Below are 25,570 nucleotides of genomic sequence, written 5' to 3'. Positions count from 1 at the left end.
ACTCTGCCATTGACGCTAACCTTGAACAATAGGCCCCAAAGGGGATGAGCACCTTGTTCTTTGATGTGTGAGAGAGAATAGGCCTTAGCACATGCATGTGTGTATGTGTGTGTGAGAGGGAGTGTATGTGTGCCTGCAACTTGAATAGAACAAAAAGCAATTATTGTGTGTGTGTTTGTGTTGTGAAAGAGATAGATAGATAGGCAGGGAGACAAAGAGCGTGAGTGATAGAGAGTTTATGGGAAGGGGACAAATTGAATTGCTTGTTTTAGATACAAAGCCAGAGACTGGTTGAGCTCATGGTAGTCATAGGACATTGCAATGAAGGGTGTGTATACCTACCATTCTTTTTCATCCCCGCCTTTCGATCTCCCTCTCTGTCTGACACACTCGCCCAGCTCTTGCTATCTCCAATGAACAGACGAAATCTCCACAGCCGTGTTTCACATCCTCAGCCATTTCATTACCGCCCAGCTCCTTCGTTCTCTCCATCTATCCCTCCATCCTTCCCTTGCTTCGGTCTCCTCTCTACTTCCCTCTTGAGGAATGGAACACAGGCTAATTGAAATAAATGAACTGGGGAGCGAATCAGAGTTGATTACATCTGCTGTGTAGGGATGTTGATTGCAGGCTCGTTGAGCGAATGTTGCAGAACTGGTTGGTAATGAAGAGTCTTGTTTGTTTATTACACTCTGAGTGGACACTGCAGACAGCCACATGCTCCTATGCACAGACATTACTCCAGGGAGGGAAAAAAAAATAGCTAGGTTTCTTATTTGTTTTTATTCGCACATCTCAATTTCTCAAGTACATTTGTTTTTCATTCAGACAACAGGTTATGAACTCATACTCAAGTCTTTAGAATAACTGTACAGTATATAAAATTAGTACAACAAACACTATACACAGGAGGGACAGGGCAGGATGAGGCTGGAGGAGAGGAGTTAATTACTGAAATGTTTAAATACTAAGAAGCAGCAGGAGTGAATTGGTAAATTACACATGCTGGATACATAGTCTACTGTTTGGGTTGGAGAGGACAGGCAGAACATTAAGGTATTCTATTTGTTAATGCAATGATTAACCACATAGCTTGAGGAATGAACTGTCCCTAGCCTCCTTTCACTGGCTGTGTGAAATTGGCACAATCAGCCAGAGATGTGCAAAAAACACAGTAGACTACTCCCCTGTCTAGCTGAGTGCTTTTTACCCAGCGAGTACTGCTGTTGAAAGACCAATAACTCTCTCCTTCCCTCGTCCGCTAATCCTGCCCACAGAGACACATAAATACAGTGACTCAAAAATAACTGAATAATCTTTAGCACCACTGAAGAGCATAACATGTCAAAACAAACAGCAAAGTATATTGTTCAACAGTGACCATATGAACACAATGGAGAGAGCGTAAAAACAAAACAAAACAAAAAAAACTTTGTTTTGACTAGAGTGGAAAAGAGAAAACGGGGTATGTCAGCAATTACAAAATGTTTTCAAGAGATGCAAGAAATGCCTCTTGATATGATGGCCTGTAGTGAATACTAGAGAACACTGCGCTCAATCAGCATGCTCTTAATCCCATTTGTGCACTGAAATATCCCCAACCTTGCCGTTGAGGTCTGTCAAAGCAAGTATGTATCACATTAGATGAGGTGTAAGGCTGACACATACATTACCGTAGTTTCTGGAGACACGGAAGGCTCAAAATGTGAATTATCAAACCTGTGGAGGGAAGCAGTTCAATAAAGGAAACAACCTTATCCGCTCAAGTAAGTGTCGGGTTCAATAACTAGCAACGCTTACTGAATACTAATCAAGGTCATTCACTGAGCAAACTGCAGTTGAAGGGTAAAAGGACAATTTATCATTCCTGCACACAGTGAAATTAATTGTGGTGCTTGTGTGGAATTAATATTCTAGACTAGTTCACAACAGCTAAGCAATAGTCATTATAGTCAAATCAGAGCATGCAAATGAGTATGACAGTGTCTCCGGCTGATTCGGTCCCAGTCACGGTAATCCGTTAGGTAGCAACTAATTTGCATCCATGGCCTGAAAAGTCCCACTCAACTGACCCGTACCACAGAATGACAGAGTATTCCTTCTCTCAATCAGAGGGATCCATCTGTCGTTTTTAAGTGGTCATTGTCAAGTGGTTAAGTCCTCATGATTCTAGAGGATCCAATTACAGCACACTCAAACAGTGAGAGAAAAAAAAACGAAAACAAAAACACTTAAAATTAAATATATCTAACTGGAAAATTTCCCTTTGGAAAATGTGCTTCGTTCCTGCTGTTATTCGTCTTCTACTTGGCATTCTTCTCATCATCCTAGAGCCATGTAATTTAGCTTGGATGTTGAAGAGTCTTAAAAATATACCACAAACCCACCACATATAAGAACATATTGTAATAAATATTGCTTGGGGTAGCGGCAAAGTCCAGTTTCTTTTGTTGCAAACTTAATGTGCATGTCATTTCTTGTGTGGTTTGTACGATGTTAACCATTGAAGCATACTCGTCCAACTTGGAAGCCAAATTTTTGGTTGCTGTTGCCAAAGTCTGAAGAAGCCACGTCTATGATTGGAAGCAGCTCCGCCGAGGGCGAGTCGATCTCTAGAACAGTCCTTTCCTGACCTTTCCGGAACTGCAAGAGAAAAATTAACACCGTTGTTTGAATCTGCTCTGCATATTCCATCTAACCATCTCTCGCGACTCTGGCATAAATCCCTATGCATACACGAGCCAATGATCTGATGGCTACCATCTGTAAGACCATTACTGAATCAAGCACCAGCTGACAACAGCAACACAATTGATAAACACATTAGCTTCATTAAGGCTAATTCCTATTTGGCTAGAGAGTCGCTCACCCTGGCACTTCCCAACACTGACCTGGCATCCATCATGCAATGGGTGAATGAAGGGGCTCTTGGCTTGGGTCAGCTCCTCATCATTGCTGCCCCGGAAGCGCAGGGCATGCTGGTACGACCGGGAGGAGCTGTCAAACCAGCCTGCAGAGTTCTGGCAGGTGTAGGTGAAGCTCTGCTTGGCTGTGGCACTAAGTAGTTTCAGGAAGGTCAGCTGGACTACATGTACTGGGTTCCCATCCCTGTCACTATAGGAGAACTGGATGACACAGAGGGGATCAGTGAGCAACATGGGTGGAGACTTATTATTTGCTCTGCAGTCTTACATAATATCTACCCAGAACAAAGGCAATGCCAAACTGGCAGACAGCTCAATGACATACAGCCTCTCTTCTGAAAGAGAAAAAGCTACATAATAACAAAAAACATGTCTGAGTCTACAAACCCATGCATCAGATGAATAAAAAAATTCAATTCTATTTTCCATCTTCCATCTTTCCATCTTCGTTTATAAATTCTCAAGGCTCTTGCTCATGGATGAATTTAAGTGAGGCAGGCTTGAAAAGTTAGGACAACTTTCCTTTACAGACAAAACAAGGATTTGACAGGCCAAATAATGCAAATTAGAATAAGAAGGAAACAAAAATGCCCTAGCAAAGCCAAAACCTCAGTGTGGCAGTCAGTGATTTGCAATTATGCTGGTAGCACTGTGATTATCGGAGTGGGTTATGAGACCTCTGATCAGGTACACATAAAAAGCCAGTGCTCTGAGCATGCTGCTCTGAATACCAGTCAGTGAGACACAGCTGCCAATGGCTTTGTGTGAGTCATTCTGACTGCTGAAAGCAACTGCTGGCAATATCAGGCCAGAGCTCACTCACTTGATAGCGTCTCATAGGTTAATGCTTAATTATACAGTGAGCAGATTTACATATATACATATATATATATGCACATTGCATCTTCTTGTGCATGTGTATGTGGATGTACACATACATACACACACCATTACAAGCACATTCCCATGAGCAAACTCCTGCATGTGCTCCGCCCTCAATCATCTGCATGAATATCATTCAAACACTCTCAATTAGGATGAGTAATTTAGCTGAAAAAGACTGTCTGACATTTGGAGGCTGCTGAGATTAATAGTAGGAGGTGAAGGTTGATCTTTTTTTCCCTACCTGCTTCCCTTTCCTGTATTGGCTGTACCAGCTTCCCGGCTTCTCTTTGTTCCATGCTGCTAATTTCACCTACACAGAGAGAATGAGGGCGTGAGTGAGAGAGAGAGAGAGAGAGAGAGAGAGAGAGAGAGAGAGAGAGAGAGTGTGTGTGAGAGAGAGAGAGAGAGAGAGAGAGAGAGAGAGAGAGAGAGAGAGAGAGAGAGAGAGAGAGAGAGATGATGTTAAGTAGAATTTTAGGCTCAAGGGATATAACCAGTGATTTGGGCTCTGCTGTAATATGACAAGGTTAGCTTTGTAAAGGCTGACAGCAGGAGATTGGAGACTTACCATCTCAATCCTCTTGTCGGGGTAAAGACAGGTCTCTCCATCAGCTGTGAAGTTACAGTAGACCTTGATGGAGTCCCGGTGACAGCCCTGGTTAGGATCTATCCAGTAGTCTCCTACAGAGTGCACAGAGAAAACACATCAATCAAGTATCAGATATAATCATGACAGACACATCTAGGATAACATGATGACATCATAAGTGAAATGATAAACTGCATTTTGACTTAATGAGGCTGAGCGCTGGTAAAAGTGTCCAGTGGCTGAAATATGGCCACTATAGTGGACTATTCTTGGATAAGCTATAAGGACGTTTCACTGTATAGCTAATGAAGCAATCTCTTTGCTGACCATCTTTGTAGTCAGGCTGGACCATCATGAGCTCTTTGCAGGTGCGGGCAGGGCTCTCGAAGGTTCCCAGGGGCTTCCTCATCAGCTCCACCTCAGTTTTCATGGAAGTTAGGGAGGCAAAGACTTCCTCCATGCCCTCAGCATCCTCTAGAGGCTGGTCTCCCTGGAGGAAATCCTCTATCTCCACCTCCATGTCCTCGTCCCTGTGTGGAGCAGATCCTCCCCCCTGCTCGGAGTGCCTCCTCCTCTTCTTCCGGCCCTCTCGGATGGGGAAAGGCTGGATCATCGTCCCAGGGGGGCCCTAGAGGTAGCAAGGAGAGGAGAGTAGGATGTGAGAAAGAAAGAGGGAAAAAATGGCACACTGAAGACCATGACATGGATAATTGAGGATACTTACTGGGGGTCCAGGTGGGCCAGCGGGTCCTGTATCTCCTCGCAGACCAGCGGCACCCTGGAGAACAGGAGAGGACAAAACTCTGTGTCAATCATCCTCTCACCTGGAGCCTCTCTCACACCAGTTGGCTAAATCCCTGCTTTATCCAGGCAGATATGGTTGCTGCTTTATAGGATTATCCAGCTATGTGCATCAGCACTCTGTGGTCAAAGCCCTGGCTCTCCAGACACACTATAGTGGTTTTCATAACATCACACACACTAGAACCAAATCCTATTAAAAGGGCCCACTGGAAAAATCAAACACAAGGCAAGCGTGGCTGTACAGCAAGCTTTTAGTCCCAGAGACATGCAGTAAACACAGTAGAGCATTATGATTATGAGGCATGGTACATTTAAGCCAAAAAACACACTCTCTGTCTTCTCCAGCATATGTTCCTGACAGCTGTTGGCCCAGGTAAGGTGTGCTTGGTGGCAATGCAGAAATAAGGAACATTTTTGAACTCACCATGTCGCCCTTCGATCCTTTTTCACCAACTGTGCCCTAAGAGAAAAAAGGCGGACAGTGAGTGATAAAAAGCTTAGAAGCCATTAAGCCGACCCTGACAGAACAGTCACATTTTTACTGCAGAGCTGACATTAATGTGCAAATACTATAGCACATATAGGAAAAGGCAAATCAGTTATTCATTTTAAAGCCATGTATCCACCTAGGGACAGAACAGCTTATGGCCAAAATTATTACTTCAGCACTTGATAGTGGTAAGTAGTAGTAACATTGCTCTGTGTTTCTAGATAGAGGCTGATCTTGGCTGGACAGCCTAATGCTTAGATAGGCCATCTCATAACAGAGAGGTCACTGGTTTGATCCAGCCACAGCAAATAGGTCTCTCACAAGTTTTCTTTTTCAAGAAACTGAGACCTTAACTGCTCATTCATTTTATATCACTGGATAAAAGGGTCAGCTAAATCCCCGAGATCCAAATCTCTTTGTGTCATTCAAATGTGCATTGCAAATTAATTTTTTCAGTCAATTTATCAACAAATCAGAGTGCATCAAAGTTACAGAACAAACACTGCTCTCTGAGATTTTAGATGGCAAGATAGAGACGGTGTCAGTGGATTATCTGTTTGGTCACCATATCATCACCTTTGTAGCCTATGACTTTTCATGTTTTTTTCATTCTGTTTATTGTAAAGCTTTGAATCTTAAAAACTCATCTTCTTCATGGCAAGTTTCACAGTTTTTTCTTTCTTCTTTCATCAAGAATATGATAGCATATTACTATTACTCTATTACGGATCACACTCATTTGGCCAGCTTGCCAACACTGTGCACTTAGTATGTGTTTGACAGCAGTCTGTTTTATACTTTGAGGATGCTTGTTGAGTTTACTGAAACACAATACAATGCAATGAATGAGTGCATTTTTTCATGTGTCATGCCACATAAATGGCCCATCCCACATGGGATTACAAGACACCAATAAAATAAACACTTGAGCTTGCTGTATCAAAGCCGTAAACAATACTAATTTCATTACAATTACAGCAAGCACATTAAGTACATTCTGGTACTATTATACTAAAACAAATAACCGTAGAAGAGAGCAAAAGAAAATGAGGATCTCATCTATTCATTGCTGTCTTTCTTCTAACCCAGGTTTTTTTTTTCTAAATAATCAGCAATTAAAAATGTTTTATGCTCAAATAACCATGTCAGTATATCTGTGTCCTGCATAAGGAGTGGATCATTTTTTCACTTCCACTTCATCAACAATGGCCGTCTTATATTGTGGTAATACGGGCAATACAAAACAAAGAATCTCATTTTAAATGTCATTAAGCTTGCACAGATAACAAGGCTTATCCACCTCAACAGTGCCCTCCCTCTGACCAGTTTCAACACAGTTGTTTTTATTGGCTAATCAAGTCAGCGAGTTTATATTGAACAAGTTGCATCCACTGGTGTTCCAATACACAGAGCAGTTTTGCTGCTAAAACGCTCTGGTGCAACCAGCCTTCTCACAGCCTTCATGCAGTCAACATATAGATTTAGAGTGTCAATCTAAAACAATCACTAGTGCTGTGTTATGCTTATGTCAGAGAAGCTACAGAGGAAGGAGGTTCACAGGGGATGTTTGGGGCAGATTTAAAATAACACTGAAGTCACAGCCATCAAGTGCAGCTGCTGTGCTATACCTGTAAAGCACCGCTTTAATCAAAAAGACTGACTTGTGCTGCAGTATGTGACATCTATCTTTAAGCTTTAAGCTCTGTTGTAATAGGATGTTGCATAGATCGGGTAAGTACAAGCTTCAGGCCACATAAGGAATATGTAGATACATTATTTAGGCTAGGTCATCATTTGAAAATTGGTTGCACATTCAAACTAATATCTAGGTTACATTATTAGCTATTTTGTACAGCTCCAACATAAACTGGATTCCAGACCTAGATCACCGAAAAGACAGTTCAGCAGTTAACCCTCACAGAGAAAAAGCTGCATAATGCATATTCCTTCATCTTTTATTCATTTGAGTATTAGTCAGTGGCGGGGCCATTGAGTTTTAAAGCTTTATCATAACCTATCTAAAAAGCACAGATGTTTCCATATTCAAATTAAACTTGCCAAGCACTTTCCCATTGTGTGATCTGTATAAGTAGCCAATGGTTTGCCAGTTCCTTTCTTTGGGATAATGAAATGAACAAGCTAAAGTAAGGGGGTTAATAATTCTGAAAGCGACAGCCGTGTCCACAGGCATCATATTAGCTAAAAAGATGGGAAAAAGAATATCAGCAGAAAAAAGCTATGCTCTCCTGTAGCAGCGTAAGAGATCGGTCAACGGGTTGGTCTTCTAAAACACCTTTCTCAAACAAAACAGAAAATGAAAGATCCAAACAGATAATTCACCTATAATGGATCACAGAATAGTAGGAGCACAGTATTGAGCAGAGGAGCACGGGAGTCACTTACTGACAGTCCAGGTGGTCCTGGTGGGCCAGTGGGACCATGGGAGCCAACCACACCCTAAAAATTAAGGCAAGGATATTTTGTTATTACAAAAGCGAAACTCTATGTGTCATGCATAAAGTATCACAGGCATCCTAGTGATATAGTTACGTACCACATCTCCTTTAGGTCCTTGCGTGCCGTCAGTCCCTGGCAGACCTCTGTCTCCTTTCTCTCCCTGTTCTCCCGGGGGTCCAATCAAACCAATCAACCCACCGTGACCCTGCAGAAAGAAACATGGTTCATTGCCATGATTTCTCAGGATTCAGACTATTACACTGGGTTCTCCCAATATCTGTCAAGGGTTAAACCAATGTGATACTCACTTTATCTCCTTTGATGCCAGGGTCTCCTTTCAATCCAGGGAGTCCCGGCGGCCCCTATGAACAATGTCAAATGCATTAGTGGGTCACATCAATGAGGTCAATGCTGTTTATAAAATATGATATAGGTTGGGTTTGGGTTCTGAATTAGATAAAGCATGCCACATGCTTCCTTTCATTTGTTGGGTTTCATTATCAGCCAAATGTAAAGGACTTACGATTGGACCTGGGGGTCCACTCTGTCCTGGTGGTCCATTTAACCCTTGCTCACCCTGGAGAGTAAACACAGCCTAAAATGAATCTGAGATCTGCTTATAGTATGTTAGAAAAATGAGTTACAGACCCATAAACACAACCTAATTATTGTTAAAAAGCTAAACACTGTCCAAGCTTCCTATGTTCCTAAGACCTATAGCCAATAGGACTGAATAATTAATTGAAATATTAAAGAAAGAATAAGTAAAATGTGCCCCAAATTTCCATTATAAATTAAGGATTGTGGAGGTACAGAGAGGCCCTGGCAAACAAATTGTTTTCCAGACATAACCCCCAATGAAAAACCATAACATCATTATTTTCATAGATTTTCTCAGAGAAAAATGTGATTCAAAAATTACATTCCAACTAAAAATGTGAATCATATCACAACAGATTGCAACTGCAACATGATTTTTTTTTTTTTTTTTTTTTTTTTTTACCATATGCTGCGCACAGATCAATACCGAGATTGTGTGTACTGACCGCAGGACCTGGGATTCCTCTGAGCCCTTCAGGACCAGGCCTCCCTGGCTGTCCTTGGGGTCCCACTGGGCCTGTCTTCCCCACCAAACCTTCTGCCCCTGTCGCCCCCTGCAGAACAGATGGAGAGAGACAGACAGAAAGCATTAGGAACACAACAATCCAGCTAGATTTGTTTGAAAGGCACAACAGATGTACTCATAAGCTCAGCATGATTCTTCATCTTTACCTTGGATCCCTTCAGTCCTTGCTTCCCTTCTTTTCCTGCAGCTCCCAAGTGACCCTGCCAGTGGGAAAAGAAGGTGATGACAAGTGTTTACAGGTCATGGATGATGTGTTTTAAATTTATCTGAATTTATATTAATATTAATTTCTATTTGCCTCACTTTCTGATATCTACCTCTGATTCAGTATAGATCATTAAAAGGTGCTGATGTACAGGTATAGATCGATTATGTGTGTACACCAACACAAACATAACCTAGGATACATACACACAGACACACACATATGCAGACTCACCCTCCGCCCTGGGGGTCCGGAAGGGCCTGGCTCTCCAGAGGCTCCTGGGGGTCCCTGTGGAAAACACAACAATGTGTTACAAGTGAAATGGAAATGCATTCACAGCCAAAGACACAAAGGAAAAAAAAAAAAAAAAACATGATAATGAATAAGCAAAAACCTCAGCTATGCATATGAGAGCTGTTGGTGTTTCTACATATAAGCTGATGTAAAAAAAAAGTTACTGCTCACGGCTTTGCCAGCTTCTCCATTGTCTCCTTTAGCGCCTGGTCCACCATCGACTCCCTGGACAAAAAAAGGGAGGTTGAGACAGAATTACCAGGAGGTATTATCAAAACTGTGAACATGAAAAATAAAATCAATTATATCTGTTAGAATAATACTGGAAAAACAACTGACATTGATGCCAGGTTCCCCAGGGGGTCCTGCGTCTCCAGGGAATCCAATGGGACCCTATGTGGAACAGGAACTAGTTAGAGACCAGGCTTATTTTCAGCATTGCATTAACACACCATCTCGCGGACAGTGGTCCAGATAGAGGGAAACTCACAATGTTGCCTTTGGCTCCGTCTTCCCCTGGTAGTCCTCTGACTCCCGGAGGCCCAGCTGCACCTGGAGGGCCAGCGTCACCCTTCTCTCCCACCTCGCCTTTAGCACCCTGGGACCAAAGCAAATGCAAATACCACAATTGGAAATGGGAAGACAGAGAACTGGGAAAGGCAGAGCTGCAGTGTGAGTCAGGAAAGCAAGGGAGGCGATGTGACTCACAGCGACACCAGTCTCTCCAGCTGGCCCGGGGTCTCCAGCTTCTCCATCTTCGCCCTGGTGGAGAGGACACATGGGTAAGATGCCAGCTCACCTAGCACAGTATATACACACATACACACTCGCACATAAAGCCATAGTATGTGCACAGGCAAACACTATGTAGTTGCTAATGGGAAATGCTGACCTTCTCTCCAACAAGTCCAGGCTGACCAACTCCACCAGGCGGTCCAGGTGCACCCTATAGCATTAGGAGAGAGAACAGCTTGAACTAAAATATCATAAGACAAGGCGCAGGTTTGAAATATTCATCTGATTTTTTGAAAATCCAGTTCTTGGTGCAGTGTTGTTTTTTTGTGTTTTTGTTTTTGTTGGTTTTTTTTGGCTTGTTTGTCAGCAGTTCTGCTCACAGAGAGCTGAAACTGGAACAGAATTATCACAACAGAAGGAGAAACTATTGAGTGTCAAGTTTGCTACGTGGATGGTATCTGAGTCACACAGTGGAGTGTGTGCTATTTTCCCTCTCTCTTTCTCTCTCTCACTATTTGTTTGTTTGTGTGTGTGTGTGTATGGGTGCGTGTGTGCTTGCATGTATGTCAGCATATTGTGCTGGGTGTCTTGAGACAAATCCAGTAAAAGCGTGTCTTCGGTAGAGTGCACAAATATGAGAGCTGAGTACAGCAGAGCACTGCTACTGAACTCCCCTGCTGTCAACTGCTCTCCTCTCATGCCATCCCAGTACATTTCCCTCTCTCTCTCTCTAACTATTGCTGTATCAATCCATTTATGGATCCCACCATCTCTACACCCCTGTATTTCCATGCTTCCTGCGGTGGAGCTCCGGTGAGACTCGTACAACTCTCTGTGGCTGACTGCTGAATAATTGACCAATGTGAGAGGCTGTGGAGAGACGGCCATTACTAGAAGTAAATATAACCACCTCTCAGGGATGATAGTCTAATACTTCTTAATGATTCATAGAGCGGTAAATATAACTCTCTCTCAGGGATTATATCCTAATACTATTTAATAATTAAAGTTTCAAAAGCAGTGGAGGGTCTGAAGCAGGAAGATGGTTTGGTTTCAAACCGAGAGGCTGTGCATGTAGTGAGGGGCGGCTGGAAAATGCATCAGTGGTGTGTGAGGATGAGCTGCTCAGCTTTAACTTTACACAATACTGTGTATTGCATGGCAGTCATCTTTGGTCTAAAGTGTGGCATGCATAACAGTGCAGCTGGCCTTATGATATTGTAATAATAACTGATCTTTATATGGAAAGATATGCTGCTGCTGTCACATGAAAGCACTCACTGAAAAGGCTAGCTTTCTTAATTCTAGAAAATGTGACCAAGTATACGTTGGCAGCAATAATACGGAAAAATATTGCTCAGCCTCTATGACGTATTTTAAAATGCAAAACTACTGAAAATATCTGAACTAGGACTGGGACATGTACCGCAATAACAGAATACAACTAAATTTACCGCCACAGCAGTAATTATTTGTGTAATTAGTTCCCTTTCATTTCTTTTTCTTTTGAATGTCACTACAATTCTCCAATCTGTAATCAGATAGCAGATGGTACATCGAACACACTCTTAACCAGGATGGTTAGTGTAATATTGACAATATAAATGATTTCAGTCTTAGAATACTTAAAGTACTGAAGGTGCACCATGCAATTATGAATACCATTAAGCATGTTCAGAAATTACAAACAAATTGCCTCAGACATTTTACCAACATATAGAAGTGGAAGCTGAAGTTAAAAACAGGCATCTCCAATTGCATTCATTTATATATCATCCTTTTCCTCAAGATGACAAAGCTTATTTGTAGGCTTATTTGTAGAATATTGTTTTTAACTGAGGAATAAAGGAGTATTCATGATTAGGTTTTGCATAAGGATATAAAGCTGGAGCACTGTGCAGTAGGGATGCACCTGAATCCGAATCCATATTCGGCCAGTAACGGATAATGGCTCTCTGCGAATAAATTTTGGCTGAATATTTTTCTTTAAGTTCCGCTTTAAATAATACCTGTATTTTCTTCACAATCTGAGTTTACGTGCAAAGGATAGCACTACTTTGGCTGTCTTTGACAACCCAGCATTTTAATTTGAAATAGCATTAACCCTGAAGCTACGCCTCATCCAGCACAGCGGATGGCGATAGACCAAAAGAATGGACAACAACAGTCATGGTGCACAAAAAATGTGAATAATACTATATTTCTTTTGATTTGTAGAATACATACATAGTTGTTAGAATGGGTTTCCTAAACCTATATAGTTTTAATAAACAGGAATTTCAGTCATTTTATATTTATTTGCAGTTAAAATCCAATGATTAAAAAAAAGTTCTGGTTTAAACCACACCCGCTTTTTTCCCGAATCCTAATTATTTTGCCCCAAAATGAACATGAATACATATACAAATAGTGGTGCCTCTGCACACCCCTACTGTGCAGGTAAGTACACTTGTGTACTGTGAACTGTTCCCTGTAGGAACATTTTGTTTAGGTTTCCCTCCTCCGCAGATCGAGAAAGCTACAGAGCATCACCCCTGGAGCTAATAGAGATTCAGCATCTGCTCAAGGAAAATTTCAGCAGGGCAGATGCTTGCCAACAATGGCACTGAACCCAGGTTCTCTGACTGAAGGGCAGTGTCTCCTCACTCCATCATCCTGCTGCCCAGTAATGCTGGCCAAGGGGTATGGTATTATTGTGATGCCAATCTCTACATCCAAGTGAGTGGGAGAGCAATAATAAAATAAGGCATGAAGTCATGCTGCACTCTACCTCGCCACCAATGGGCCCCTGAGGGCCCCGTGGACCATGCTGTCCTGGAGGACCCTGTGGAGAGAAGAATTCAATGTTTTTATTAGGACACTTGAACAGGAAGTAAGAGTAAAAAAGGTCATAAACATGTAAATGCACCCAAACACAAAGTGAGCTGAAGGTTGGCTGGGTCCTTATAGATTAAATGTCTGTTCTACATCAGTCCATGGTGGATAGCTCATGCAGTGGCCCCAATATCTACCATCATTATCATAGTGACATGATGAAGATGTCCAGACAGGTCATTACCCTCAGTATGATGCAGGCTCTGATTACTTCTCTTTTTGCCACCCCCATTCTCATTCTCTCTCTGTTCTTAATAAGGAACCTCTAGCCTGTGAAATGCAAGACCTTAGTCTCTCAGCCACAGTGAAAATGAGAATACTGAAGCATGATTTGACTCCTCTGTGCACCTCAAGAGAACGCTGAGCAATTAATCCTAACTGTGCTCGGCTCCAGTTTTAGTTGAGCAGATGTTGAGCTGAGCTCCGAAAACACTCTGAAGTCTTGGAGAGAGCCTTGTGTTGCAAAGACACAGAAAGAAAGACAATCTGCCCAGAGAGAGAGAGAGACAGCAAGGAACTAGAGGAAACACATATCCTTCTGGCGGAGAGATACGAGCCTTAGAGGAGAGAATTCTCTGATCCGCAACACTCACACATGAATGAAGCTTCCCCACTGAGTTCTCGGCATCTGTCTCTCTCTCTCTCTCTCTCTCTCTCTCTCTCTCTCTCTCTCTCTCTCTCTCTCTCTCTCTCTCTCTCTCTCTCTTTCTCCATCTCTCTTTCTCATGCTCACTCTCTCGCTCTTTCTCCTTTGTTTTGGTTCCATTTTGATGCATTCCCTCCCTAATCTGGCTGTAGAGAAGAGGGCTATAGAGAATCTTGTTGAGCGTGTGTTCATGGTTGACAGCGTTGTGAGATGACTGTCACAAAGGAGGGTGCTCATTAGACAGCCAAGTCTAGGGCTAATCTGATTAGCAGCTGTCACACCGTCTTCCTGCTCACAATCAACGTCCCGCCTTTTTCTTGCACTCCATTGCTCCATTGCCTCCTTTCTGTCACTCTCTCTTTTTCTCTTTTTCTGCACAGGACCTCTTCATACTCTGGGTGGACTTCTTTTTCCCATCAAGCAATGGCCCATTTTTTTTTTAAACACACACATACACATACACATTTATAGATATTTTGGAGTGATCCACACGCTGCCTTGGGATGAATAGGTGCATTGAGGTACTTTGGTTGAAAACATTTCAGTAGGTAGACTGATAAATCCTGAGATAGCCACTGGCAGTCCAAGGTAAAGACCATAGAACTGTATTCAAGGCCACCGTAGTCAAAGCTGAGTCAGTTAAGACCAGGTCCAAAGGTGATCGAAACCAAGGCAGAACCAAAGGAACCAGAGCAAATCAAGTTCTATTCATGCCGACTACCAAAATAGGTTACGAGCAGCGTACGTCTTTACAAATCTAAAGAACCCATGAAATTGACTCTTACTATCTTGATTTCATGTAGCTGTTGAAACAGGATGTTTGTGCGGCACATAGTGCAGGGAAGGATCATTCACAATCAGTTTGGGAGAGAAACACAGTTTTACTTGGTGGATGAGAGAGGATGTTCAAAGATTTGTGGAGGTTTCATTGGCTGAAATTTTAATTTGCACCTACTAGTGCAGGATGATATCACGGTTTAAGATATACTCTTTTTTTACAGGAAGTAGAAGTCATGTGAAGTCATTTCACTGGGACTTTTTTTGAATAGTCATTGCATAGAAGTTTGAAGATTATTATTTGTGCTATCGAGGCATAATCTCTCTGTTTGTTGTGCTGGGGAGAAATAAAATGAATAGACGGACTAGGTGGAGAATGTGCATCTTTAAATAATTAGATAAGCAAAGAAAATGTCATCATCCAACAGTGACCAAGACAAATCTGACTCAATCATGAAACTTGACCAGTACTCACCATCAAACCAACATGTCCACTCTCTCCCTTCTCCCCTGGTGGTCCTGGCATTCCCTGCAAGTCCAGATGTGGTTAGTGCCAAAGATTCAGGCATAGACAGAAGCAGAGATATAGTCTTAACTGTATGTGAGGATAGAGATGAGCCATGGAGATACAGTCAGACTTGGAAATGGAAGGGTGCTCTTACCTGCAGTCCAGCAGGTCCTGTGGCCCCCTTGAAGCCCCTGAGTCCTTCATCTCCCTTGGGCCCGTACATCCCCTGCTGCCCACGTGGCCCTGGCTCGCCATCTACACCCTGAAACATGCACACACGGACAGGTTGGCATAATACACACTGCAGTGTGCTCAAACCAAAGGGACTCATCATCATTTTCAGGTGATACATTGTGAGTTAACCTACTGCCGGTCCTGGCTGGCCCACAGGTCCTTGAATTCCAGTAGGTCCTGGGGGGCCCTGCAGGAGGAGAGGAACAGCTCAATATCCATTAACTCATGCACAGGGGAAAAGACATGCCTCATGCCATCAGCTCATTACACCAGCAGGCGTACTGTGCAGACAAACAGTTATTACTCTGAATTATCCTGAACCAATTATAAGCCAATTTGTCCTGTACCTCCTGGTGATGCAAGGTAATGATGTGATGTTAGGATTAATCACATTAAATTTAAACTTACAGCTTCTCCTTTGTCTCCCTTGCTGCCCTTCTGGCCTGGTCCTCCTGTCTCACCCTATGGACACACACATACATACACACAGCCCATATAAAACCACGGTCACACAAATGAATCCAAATGCATAACACCTCCCAGCAGTGTGTACAGTTTGTGCTAGCTGTTCGTCATTACTACCTTGTCTCCATCCTCTCCTGGAGGTCCAGAAGGTCCTGCGGCCCCTGGTGGCCCTACAGGTCCCTGTTCCCCATCATGTCCAGCAGGCCCTATGGGACCCTTCTCTCCCTGGGGAGCAGATGGGAAAGCAGGACACATCTAGCAACTGCCACAACACTTATTATTATCATACTGGAACATGACACATTGATTAATGTATAATGCCAGGAAGGAAACTAGCACCCGAGAAGGGTAGCCTGATCATGTGCACATATTCTCTATCTCATAATGACATGTACCACAGTTTGTGCTCATGCTGTTCATTACCAAATGATGGGCGGCAATGGTACACTATGTGCCTATAAGTGGACAGTGTTGTCTAAGAAACAGAAATAGTAATGTACAAAATCTTACTGGCTCGCCTTTCTCTCCCATCGGCCCAGCAGGACCTACACCACCAGGCCGTCCAGGCAGGCCAATAGCACCAGCTGACCCAGCAGGGCCCCTCTCTCCGGTGGCTCCCTGGGAATAAGAGTAAACACAGAAAAGAGATGAATACATCACATGATTCACTCTTTGATTTAGTGCAGCGGTCATGATCACTGATCACCATGGAAACAGCCTCCCCTTCCATATGTCCTAGCATGGTATATGACGCAAGGGCACAAGGGAGAGCAATGGATTGGGTGGCAGGGGAAAATAACGATGCAATCTGACAAAATCAGACTTACAATTGCGCCTGCAACGCCAGGTGGGCCCTCACCTCCCTTCAGACCCGCAGGGCCCTGCAGAGACACAGGCACATAGAACCTCACAATCAGATGGCAGCCATAGTCATTATAAGTTTCACCATCAGTGTATTCATCAGCACAATGGCTCTTTCTTACTACTTTCATTCCACTCTCAATGCTACACTAATGGCACGCTACACATCTCAGGAGAATTTGATGTGGATAGTGGGTGAAGGTGATCTTTGTATTACCGTGGCCCCAGGGGTGCCTCTGCTTCCTCTGAAGCCTCGGATCCCAGCAGGGCCACTCTTCCCTGGGACTCCTGATGGACCTGGGTCTCCCTGGAAGCCACACACACACACACACACGCGCGCACACACACGATTAGAAATGAGCCAAGTAGCCAGCAGACAGCACGCCCGTATGCAGCCATAAATCACTCCGACCAGCAAGTCACACCAAAAGGGAACATTCATCTTTTATGAGCCATAATACACTCAGCACCACAAGGTTTCCTCTGTTATTTATTAGCAAATTAGGAGAGAGGATGAGACCCAGGAGATAAGATAAGATATTCAGGCACTGCTGAGAGAGTCCTTGGGTCTTATCTAATATAACAATAATAAGGTGAAGCTGATAAGCGATTATGAATCTGACACTCTGATGAAAACCCCTCACCTTGGCTCCCTCCTTTCCAGCAGCTCCAGGTAAACCCTGCTCTCCAGGTGGTCCCGGTGACCCAGGATGGCCTCTATCTCCAGTTGGCCCGGTCTCACCAGATTTGCCCTAACAACCACCAAAGAAAGACAGCACAGATCAGCACAAGAACATCTGATTACTCCCTGGATTAAATTCAGGGACAATTATTTAAAATATATGTTACCAAAAAAATAGAATTGACTCTTTAAGAATCATTTAATCACGATATTGTTGACTGATCTGCTCACCTGTGGTCCAACAACTCCTGTGGGCCCGGGGGGACCGGTCTTGCCTTGGAAACCCTTAAGAATAAAACAAGACAAATGAGTCCATGACCCACAGCTACATTGAGACAGAGCTAGCGGGAAACACAGAGGTTGTTATCTGTGGACTGCAGGAAAGTTTTTTTTTTTCCTTTCTTTTTTTTTAATCGAATTTGGTATAGGTCTCTCAGCTTGCACTCTGCTTGGTTCTTCAATAATTCAATACTGAAGCCACAGCTTTTGACTTTTTGCTGTGGTTATACACAGGTCATGTAGGCTCTTGCCTGGGTATGAGTTTCTGTGGTGTGTGTGCTGCATCTTACATTTGGATGATGAAGAGAGAGAGAAAAAAATAACAATATATACTATAGTATATGGTTTTATTGAGTTTTTAATGGGACTCACTGGTTCCCCTCTCTGGCCTGGATGACCTGGTAATCCATCTTTTCCAGCTGGACCCTGAAAAGGAAGCAGTTTCTTACATCGATATAACGAACTGAACAAAGATCAAAGGTGAGCATAAAATGTGGGATGGTGTAAAAATGAGGATCTTTAAATTATAGAGCAGACACCACACATTTTAACCCACTTACAGGCGGGCCTTTAGGTCCTGCTTCACCATTCCTTCCTTGAGGCCCTTGAGGGCCCTATAAAACAAAACATACAGATAGTCAAAACTCCATCTCAAACATGATATCATGTTTTCTAGCACTTGTCCGACATTGTTTTATGCAACTGTATCCTTCTGGGGTGCTTTTTGTTATCTCAGCCTCCAGTGTTAGAGAAAAACAGCATACTCCTGTTTAGACACGGTGTGGTGCTGGACTGAAATTTACCTGTTCACCGGGGGATCCTGGAGGTCCGTCATGTCCAGAAGAGCCCTGACAGGTGGACAAGGGAGTGGAGAAAGTGAGAAATAAAAAACAGAGTTACTGTATCAAAAACCTAGACCACTCATCCAGTTCTAGTTTTCTCCTCGCCAGCAAATCTTTAGCTTTCCCAAGATGGTCTTTGAAGTCGAGAGTGTAAACTGTAGCATCCCCTGTCAGACAGCAGCTCCTCACTGCACCAGATGGCCTGTCATCTAGACGTGAACGGCAACCAGCTCCAACTTGGTCGGTGCGTTCATCCATACTTTATGAGACAGTGTGTGTGTTTATGTGTGCACGCCTGTGTCTGTGGATACTTGTCGATGTCAGTGTGTGGATGTGGATGTGGATGTCGATGTGTGTGTGTGTGTGTGTGTGTACACTAGCCTTAGCTTACCTTTTCTCCAGGCTTGCCAGTCGGCCCCCTTGCTCCTCTCCCCCCTCGGGCCCCCTGTTGGAAAACAAACAACAGGCTGATTAGTGCATCCGTAACTCATCTGGAAGTGGAAGACAATTGACAGGTGATGTGAGAATGCTGCAATGATGTAACACCATGCCACACTCCCACAGCTTGAGGGAAACTGATGGTGTATAATTAAGTAAAAGCCAAGAGACAGTAGATGTGTAGAGTAAGCACAAATATTGCTTATACGAATGAGCAGTACTCACATTAGGACCTCTCTGGCCTGCGGACCCTGGCTGCCCAGCTGGACCCTGCAAAGTAAAGGTTCACAATTCTTTAGCACCTGATTATTACACGGTGCATTGTGCCGTAGTCTGCACATTGTGAGGTAGTCACAATATGATGAGGAGGAAAATGTCGGTCTGGTCCTCACCCTTCGTCCTTTCTCCCCTGAGATCCCCGCTGCACCAGGGAAGCCGAGTGATCCCTGGTGACCGACACAGAGGTTAATCAGCCACAGTCTTCCATTCATCACACATCAACCCCAATGTCTCATCAAAGTATAATTAACCACTGTATCGAATTAAAGCAAATCTAATCCATGAGCCCAACACAGCCTTAAATACACCATTCATCAACACTTAATGAATTGATGTCACTAATGAACTATTAATAAAATAGCCCTTTTTTTAATCAGCCATTTATCATGCTTTATTTTTAATCAGACAGGAAACAGCCCAGCCAAAGACACACATCTTTCAGTTTAAAACTCTGATAAAGGAACCGGAGGACACATTAACAGATCATAATAGCTCATCAATGTTAATCACCTTAGGCCCTTGTCTTCCTGGGTATCCTGGCAACCCTGGTACGCCAAGTTTACCCTGCAGAGCCACAGGTGAAGACGAGAACAGGAAATTGACTTAAAGAGTATGAAAGAGCATTAAGTGCGTGGATTTAAGATTTTCATGCTATCTTGCTGATTACGCATGTACCAAAACAGCAGGGCATCTCTTAAACAAAGGCACACACTGCAAAAAATAGCCATCTTAACAAGTGTGTTAAAATGTGAAAATAAGAAGGGAAAGATCTGCCAGTGGGATGAAATAACACCATTTGTTTCCAAAGCTAATCAACTTCTTTCCAGAATTTTATTGTAATTTTTTGATCCTAATGGGCTCATTCTGCCTTGTACCAACATATGTAGAAAAAAAGAAAGCAAAGAAGGGAGATTATCTCATCCCACTGGTAGATTCTCTCAATGGATTTAAGAAAAACAAGATTTTAACGCTGAATATGAGACTAAATGACAGATTTTTTTTTTGCAGTGATAACAGCCAGATATGCATAAACATGCACTGAGTGGATCGCATTGTGGTCTAGTTATAAGAATGCACTATAACCAGAATGTTGAATGCTCGATCCCTGCTACAGCCAATGTGTACATCAACACTTCAGCTGTTGCTGAGGTGTGCTTGAGCAAGACACTGAATCTCGATCAGCTCACTCACTGCAATGACTGGGACAAGAGCATCAGCTAAATGTTTGAACAACTTTAAAATCTGCACGTGCTGTATTGCAGTCGTTTTAAACACTTTCTCTAGGCGGCCAGATACAGTTTTCTTGTTGTTTCTGGTGTGACAATAGTAACTTATTGTTAGCCTTTCTTACATTGCAGGAAAGTGCAAAAGCTTTTGCAACATGATCAGCAGCTGCCCAGTCATTGTATTGTTGTTAGTGTACCTTCTCGCCAGCTGTCCCTAGAGCTCCAGCATCTCCCATAGGTCCTGCTTGACCCTTTGGCCCTTCAGGACCGTCCTCTCCTCGGCCTCCTGGGGATCCATTATCACCCTACAGACAGAGAGACGGACATATTTCTTTTAGAAAATGAGTGATAGAAAATAATAAGGAAATCATTCTTATAGTCAGAATGAACTCTCACCCTGTCTCCCTTGAGGCCCATGTCACCTTTGAACCCAGGGAAACCATCTTCACCCTGTGATGGATATAAGATGGGATGAGTGATGTCTAATAACAGCTCCTCTATGATTAATTTCATCATTATATTGCAATCTGCCTAGTGTGCTATTTGTCAAGTGACTATGCCACCACTGCTCAAAGCAAATAACATTCCAAAATGTGTCATATCTGGTACCTATAATGTAACAACAAGCAACAGAAGAGATGAATGGTAAAATATTTCACCCACCTTCTCTCCTTTGCTCCCCTTTAGACCCCGAACACCATCTGCTCCCTGCAAGAAAAAAAAAAAAAAAAAAAGAAAGAAAAAGAGGAGAACAGCTCATTTAGTAACAGTCCAGATTCAGTGACAAGCCTCTAAGGAGAAGAAAGTCTCTGGTCTCTGAATATCATATTAAATTGACTGGTTTTCTCCACTTAAAGAAACAACCTAACTTAAATTATGGTCAATGATTTATAAATGTGTATTGATTTACTCTTGACCTGACACTGCTCTGCTATTGAGCAGTTATTGGCCTTACACTTATACATTTTATACTGATGACTGCCAGCAAGATCAGGCTGTCCCTCATATGTGTTGAGCCAAACTACCAGCCGTGTCAATGTGACATCATTAAATGCCAAGGAGACTGCAGTGCCATGACGAAATACACAGAATATTCCCCAAAGTCAAAAATAAATTCAGTCAAAATGGAATTCACCAGACGCACACAATCATACAGCTCTGCTCTCGTCTAACACCAGCATTTCCCCTGTCCGTCAAACCTTCACCACTCTGTTGTTAGCAGTCCTCTTGAAAACCGAGGTGTTTTCACTCCACCTATCATCTGTCAGTCAGAGACTCAAACAGCTTATCCGTCACCGGTTGACGGACTTAGAGATTGCAACACAGCGGAGGAATGAGAATCTCAGTGGACATGAGACCTGCGATCATGGCGTGCTTATGCCTTACCTTGACTCCACGGGTCCCTGGGTACCCAACAGGCCCCTGGGCACCTGGCAGACCCTGTGTGAAGAAACAGAACAACAGTCTGAATAAGGGGCAGCCTGCAAAAACACATTCCTCTGAGCAGATATGAATGATTGTATTTAGTTAATGTGTCCTATCCTTTATTGTGGGTAAGCATTCTCAAACAGACAAAGCGGATGATGCTGATGAGTGCCTGCTGCTGACTCTAATGGGCTAATGCTCTTGTACAATGAGGATGATGACATCGTAGGAACACAATCATAGCGATAATGATGTGAGTGAGCATAATTGTAGCTTAATGTGACTGAGTGCACAGGGACAATAGGCTACATGGATGGTATTATAAAATGGAGATGACTAGAAATGGGATGATATTACACTTTTAATAACTGAATGTAACAAAAGAGGAGTGATGCGGCACATCATGCACGCTACAGTACATAAGCCTGCATGGTTACCCACTTGGAGGCCTTTCTCTCCTGGGGGGCCCTCTCTTCCTGGGTGACCCTGATGCAGGAAAACAGAAATTAGGCTGATTTTGCACTGCTATACAGACATCATCATCAAATGACTCCTAGAGGGAAATATCTAAATGCAGCCAGAAAATAAAAAAAATGAAAACCTAGCAGCATTGGGAGTAAAGCACCGTGAAAACATTACTGTGTATCACAAAGCCTTGCAGGACAATACCAAGCAGTATTAAATAGAACTCATTCAAACGTGTCTGGCTGTGATCTAAGATTAAGCTTTTGGGATCAGAGCAGCCTCATTGTGAGAAGATTTTTCATTCTTGTCTAAATGACATACTGCATTGGCTCGCTTCCAGAACAAATGCCTCCTGTTTCCCCCTACTGTTGACAAGAGAGAAGTGCAGGCTGGTGAAGTAAATAATCATGACTATTACTTTTAATTAACAAACGGGTATTAACTAAATACTGAGATATATGCATACATATGCACATGTGTGTGTAGTGTGTGTGCACAGAATGTGCATACATGCAAAATGTTTGTGAATGCATACATCGTTTGCATGTGTATGTGTGCAGCATGTGTGTGTATATATATATATACATACATATATATACACACATATATACACAGTAGATATGGGTACATGTCAGGGTGTAAGAGTTGATATGTATATCTCTATGTGTGTGTGTTGGTGAATGAGTGTATGTATGGATAATGTTTGCGTGTTCATATGTTTGTGTTTGTGTATGTATACTTACAGGGGGGCCATCAATGCCTGGTAGTCCCTGCAAGCCCAGTTTCCCTTGGGGACCCTGTGTACGACAAAGGGAAGGATAAGCAGTGGAACCTCTCTGAGGACTGAACTTCAGATACAGTACAACACCCCAACTCCTCCCAAGGAAACAACATTTCCTACTTTGCTGCACCTATCCCCTGAACATATTCACAACTATGTTCAGCTTTTATTTCCCTTATCAGTCTAGCCTCACGACGTGGACCAACCGACCCCGTCCCTAGAGCCTGTTATGTTCCGATGTGTGTTTCTTGGGTATTGATTTCCTGTCTAGCCCCGTCTCGTCTGAGCAGGAGCCAGAAGTGGCTGGGTCATACCGTTCTGCTCAGCCAGCCTCTCCTGGGAAGGTGATGACAGGAGTCACGAGGTCACAGCTTTAATTCTGAAATTAAGTGAGAGATAGGCTACCTACCTTGTCTCCCGGTAATCCAATGGGACCCTGAGGACCAGGCAAGCCCTGGACCAGAAGGAAAATATAAATCAGACCTAGTATTTCAGACTGGGAGAAGAGGTTTTCTGAAGTCTGTATGAATCAGTGTATGGATGTGTTTGGGGTGGGCGTTGAAAGGAATCTCAACATACTGGAAATAAGACCAATTCTTCTTTAAATAACTGTAATGTCTCTTCATTTGCCAAATAAAAAAAACAGGTGCATGTACGCGCAGCGTGTACCTTAAAATTCATTTAAAGTGTCTGTGCTGCTTGGATTAATTTTCAAATGGACAGTATTTTTTTCTGTCGATATGATACCTGTACTCCTGGATTTCCTTGTTGTCCTGGGGGCCCGATATCTCCATGTGGACCCTGACAAGAACAAACATCAATTGTGACACACTCTGTCTCCACATGACTCTGCTCATAAGCCCCTCATCCCTATGACAGGTTTGCAAAAACAGCTGCACTCTGGCCCACTGTGGTCAAAGCCTCTGACTAGGTTTGTTTTCCAGCATTTCCAATCCTAATTTAACCTGTCCACATGCCTTTTAAAATTCATTGCACACTGAAGTCACCAGTGTTGCATATTGGTAGTTATGGTGATGAAATAACGTGATAATGAAGGTAACAGGACTGACCAGGTTGCCCTTTGACCCTTGAACTCCATCAATTCCACGAATACCCTGACAGGAAGGGATACACACAAGAAAATGATCATTAATACTGAATTTCAGTTTAAAATTTTGTGGAAATGTCAACACTTCATTAACAAAAAAAAGACAAACTCTTCAAATGTTGCAGTGTTTATCATCGCTGGCATGTTCATAATGCAGCAGAACCCTTTATAGAGTTGAATCAACTGGATGGTGCTCATTCTCTGATCAGGATGATGTTGACTTACCGGTTGGCCAGGTGGGCCAGGAGGCCCCCTTGGCCCGACAAGACCCCGAGGACCCTGGAGACAAAACACAGCAAGCAGTCAACAACTAACCTGAATTCATGATGAGGAGGAGCGAGTGTGGAATACTAAAACACAAATCAGAAGTACAGAGAGAGGGAGACAGAGAATGTATTTTTGTATGTGTTCTTGTGCATGTGTGTGTGTGTGTGTGTGTGATGGCCAGGGAGACTGTGCTAGCCTGTGTTTGCGAGAGTGTGTTTGTGCGTTCTGTTTTTGTCAGCCTCCCTCTTTGTAGGCTGGCCAAGCCACCTGTTCCAAAGCCACATCTGTGATCTCCTGGGAAGTGATTGATATGGAAATATAATCATTCAGGCCAGGATTTTTATCTCTACCCTCGCTGTCTCTCTTTTTCCTCCCTCCATCTCTCTTATCTCTTTCACCACCATCCAAATTTCTATCTCACATTTGTCTTTGTCCCTCTCTGCATGGTTTTTCCCATCACTCCTTCTCTCTCATCAAAACATCCAACTCTTCTCCTTGCCAGTGTCTTTGTAGTTTAACACAGCTCCTCTAACATGTCTTATATAGCGCTCTATTTCTCCCTGCACTGGGTGATCCATTTAGAAGCACAGAACCCCACTGAGTCTCATCCTCACCTGCTGGGAGAAAGATAGAATGTGAGTCATAGCCAATCAGCCAGTGCTTACCACAGACAAACACTGTAAAAATGAGAGACTCTTTGAGGGTGCTTTTGAGACCATTGCCCTCTCAAAAGCTCCAAAGAGAGATCCACTGAGAATCTACGAGATTCACACAAGCATGCTTTGCCAGGTATGATACTTTGCAAGTAAAGTATCATACCTTTATGTTTTGGCTAAGCTTCGCTCTACTTCCTTTGCTAAAACAGCGGTGATCACTGTTGCAGTATTGTTGCACTGATATTTTC

General features: G+C 43.1%; 1 protein-coding gene across 1 annotated transcript in view; it reads right to left on the bottom strand.

The window, feature by feature from the left end:
• Positions 1–2,477: 2,477 nt before the first annotated feature.
• Positions 2,478–25,570, bottom strand: part of col5a3a (collagen, type V, alpha 3a) — a 48,781-nt gene continuing 25,688 nt past the window's right edge. The window contains exons 21-67 of the mRNA XM_030059043.1: positions 24,625–24,678; positions 24,362–24,406; positions 24,039–24,092; positions 23,701–23,745; positions 23,254–23,307; positions 22,487–22,531; positions 22,007–22,060; positions 21,284–21,328; positions 21,017–21,070; positions 20,818–20,925; positions 19,905–19,958; positions 19,508–19,561; positions 19,341–19,385; positions 19,069–19,122; positions 18,639–18,683; positions 18,396–18,449; positions 18,208–18,261; positions 17,788–17,841; positions 17,519–17,626; positions 17,092–17,181; positions 16,841–16,894; positions 16,524–16,631; positions 16,131–16,238; positions 15,957–16,010; positions 15,682–15,735; positions 15,469–15,576; positions 15,282–15,335; positions 13,280–13,333; positions 10,667–10,720; positions 10,483–10,536; positions 10,265–10,372; positions 10,114–10,167; positions 9,946–9,999; positions 9,715–9,768; positions 9,422–9,475; positions 9,196–9,303; positions 8,673–8,726; positions 8,458–8,511; positions 8,247–8,354; positions 8,096–8,149; positions 5,627–5,662; positions 5,123–5,176; positions 4,726–5,026; positions 4,378–4,490; positions 4,051–4,119; positions 2,892–3,125; positions 2,478–2,643 (exon numbers count right to left, since the gene is read on the bottom strand). Of these exons, the coding sequence (XP_029914903.1) occupies positions 2,497–2,643; positions 2,892–3,125; positions 4,051–4,119; positions 4,378–4,490; positions 4,726–5,026; positions 5,123–5,176; positions 5,627–5,662; positions 8,096–8,149; positions 8,247–8,354; positions 8,458–8,511; positions 8,673–8,726; positions 9,196–9,303; positions 9,422–9,475; positions 9,715–9,768; positions 9,946–9,999; positions 10,114–10,167; positions 10,265–10,372; positions 10,483–10,536; positions 10,667–10,720; positions 13,280–13,333; positions 15,282–15,335; positions 15,469–15,576; positions 15,682–15,735; positions 15,957–16,010; positions 16,131–16,238; positions 16,524–16,631; positions 16,841–16,894; positions 17,092–17,181; positions 17,519–17,626; positions 17,788–17,841; positions 18,208–18,261; positions 18,396–18,449; positions 18,639–18,683; positions 19,069–19,122; positions 19,341–19,385; positions 19,508–19,561; positions 19,905–19,958; positions 20,818–20,925; positions 21,017–21,070; positions 21,284–21,328; positions 22,007–22,060; positions 22,487–22,531; positions 23,254–23,307; positions 23,701–23,745; positions 24,039–24,092; positions 24,362–24,406; positions 24,625–24,678 (3,528 nt within the window). The 3' untranslated portion in view covers positions 2,478–2,496. The remainder of the gene's footprint in view (positions 2,644–2,891; positions 3,126–4,050; positions 4,120–4,377; positions 4,491–4,725; positions 5,027–5,122; positions 5,177–5,626; positions 5,663–8,095; positions 8,150–8,246; positions 8,355–8,457; positions 8,512–8,672; positions 8,727–9,195; positions 9,304–9,421; positions 9,476–9,714; positions 9,769–9,945; positions 10,000–10,113; positions 10,168–10,264; positions 10,373–10,482; positions 10,537–10,666; positions 10,721–13,279; positions 13,334–15,281; positions 15,336–15,468; positions 15,577–15,681; positions 15,736–15,956; positions 16,011–16,130; positions 16,239–16,523; positions 16,632–16,840; positions 16,895–17,091; positions 17,182–17,518; positions 17,627–17,787; positions 17,842–18,207; positions 18,262–18,395; positions 18,450–18,638; positions 18,684–19,068; positions 19,123–19,340; positions 19,386–19,507; positions 19,562–19,904; positions 19,959–20,817; positions 20,926–21,016; positions 21,071–21,283; positions 21,329–22,006; positions 22,061–22,486; positions 22,532–23,253; positions 23,308–23,700; positions 23,746–24,038; positions 24,093–24,361; positions 24,407–24,624; positions 24,679–25,570) is intronic.

Source organism: Myripristis murdjan, chromosome 8, assembly GCF_902150065.1.
Source record: "Myripristis murdjan chromosome 8, fMyrMur1.1, whole genome shotgun sequence".
Classification (NCBI taxonomy): domain Eukaryota; kingdom Metazoa; phylum Chordata; class Actinopteri; order Holocentriformes; family Holocentridae; genus Myripristis; species Myripristis murdjan.
This window is presented reverse-complemented; position numbering and strand designations above follow the sequence as displayed.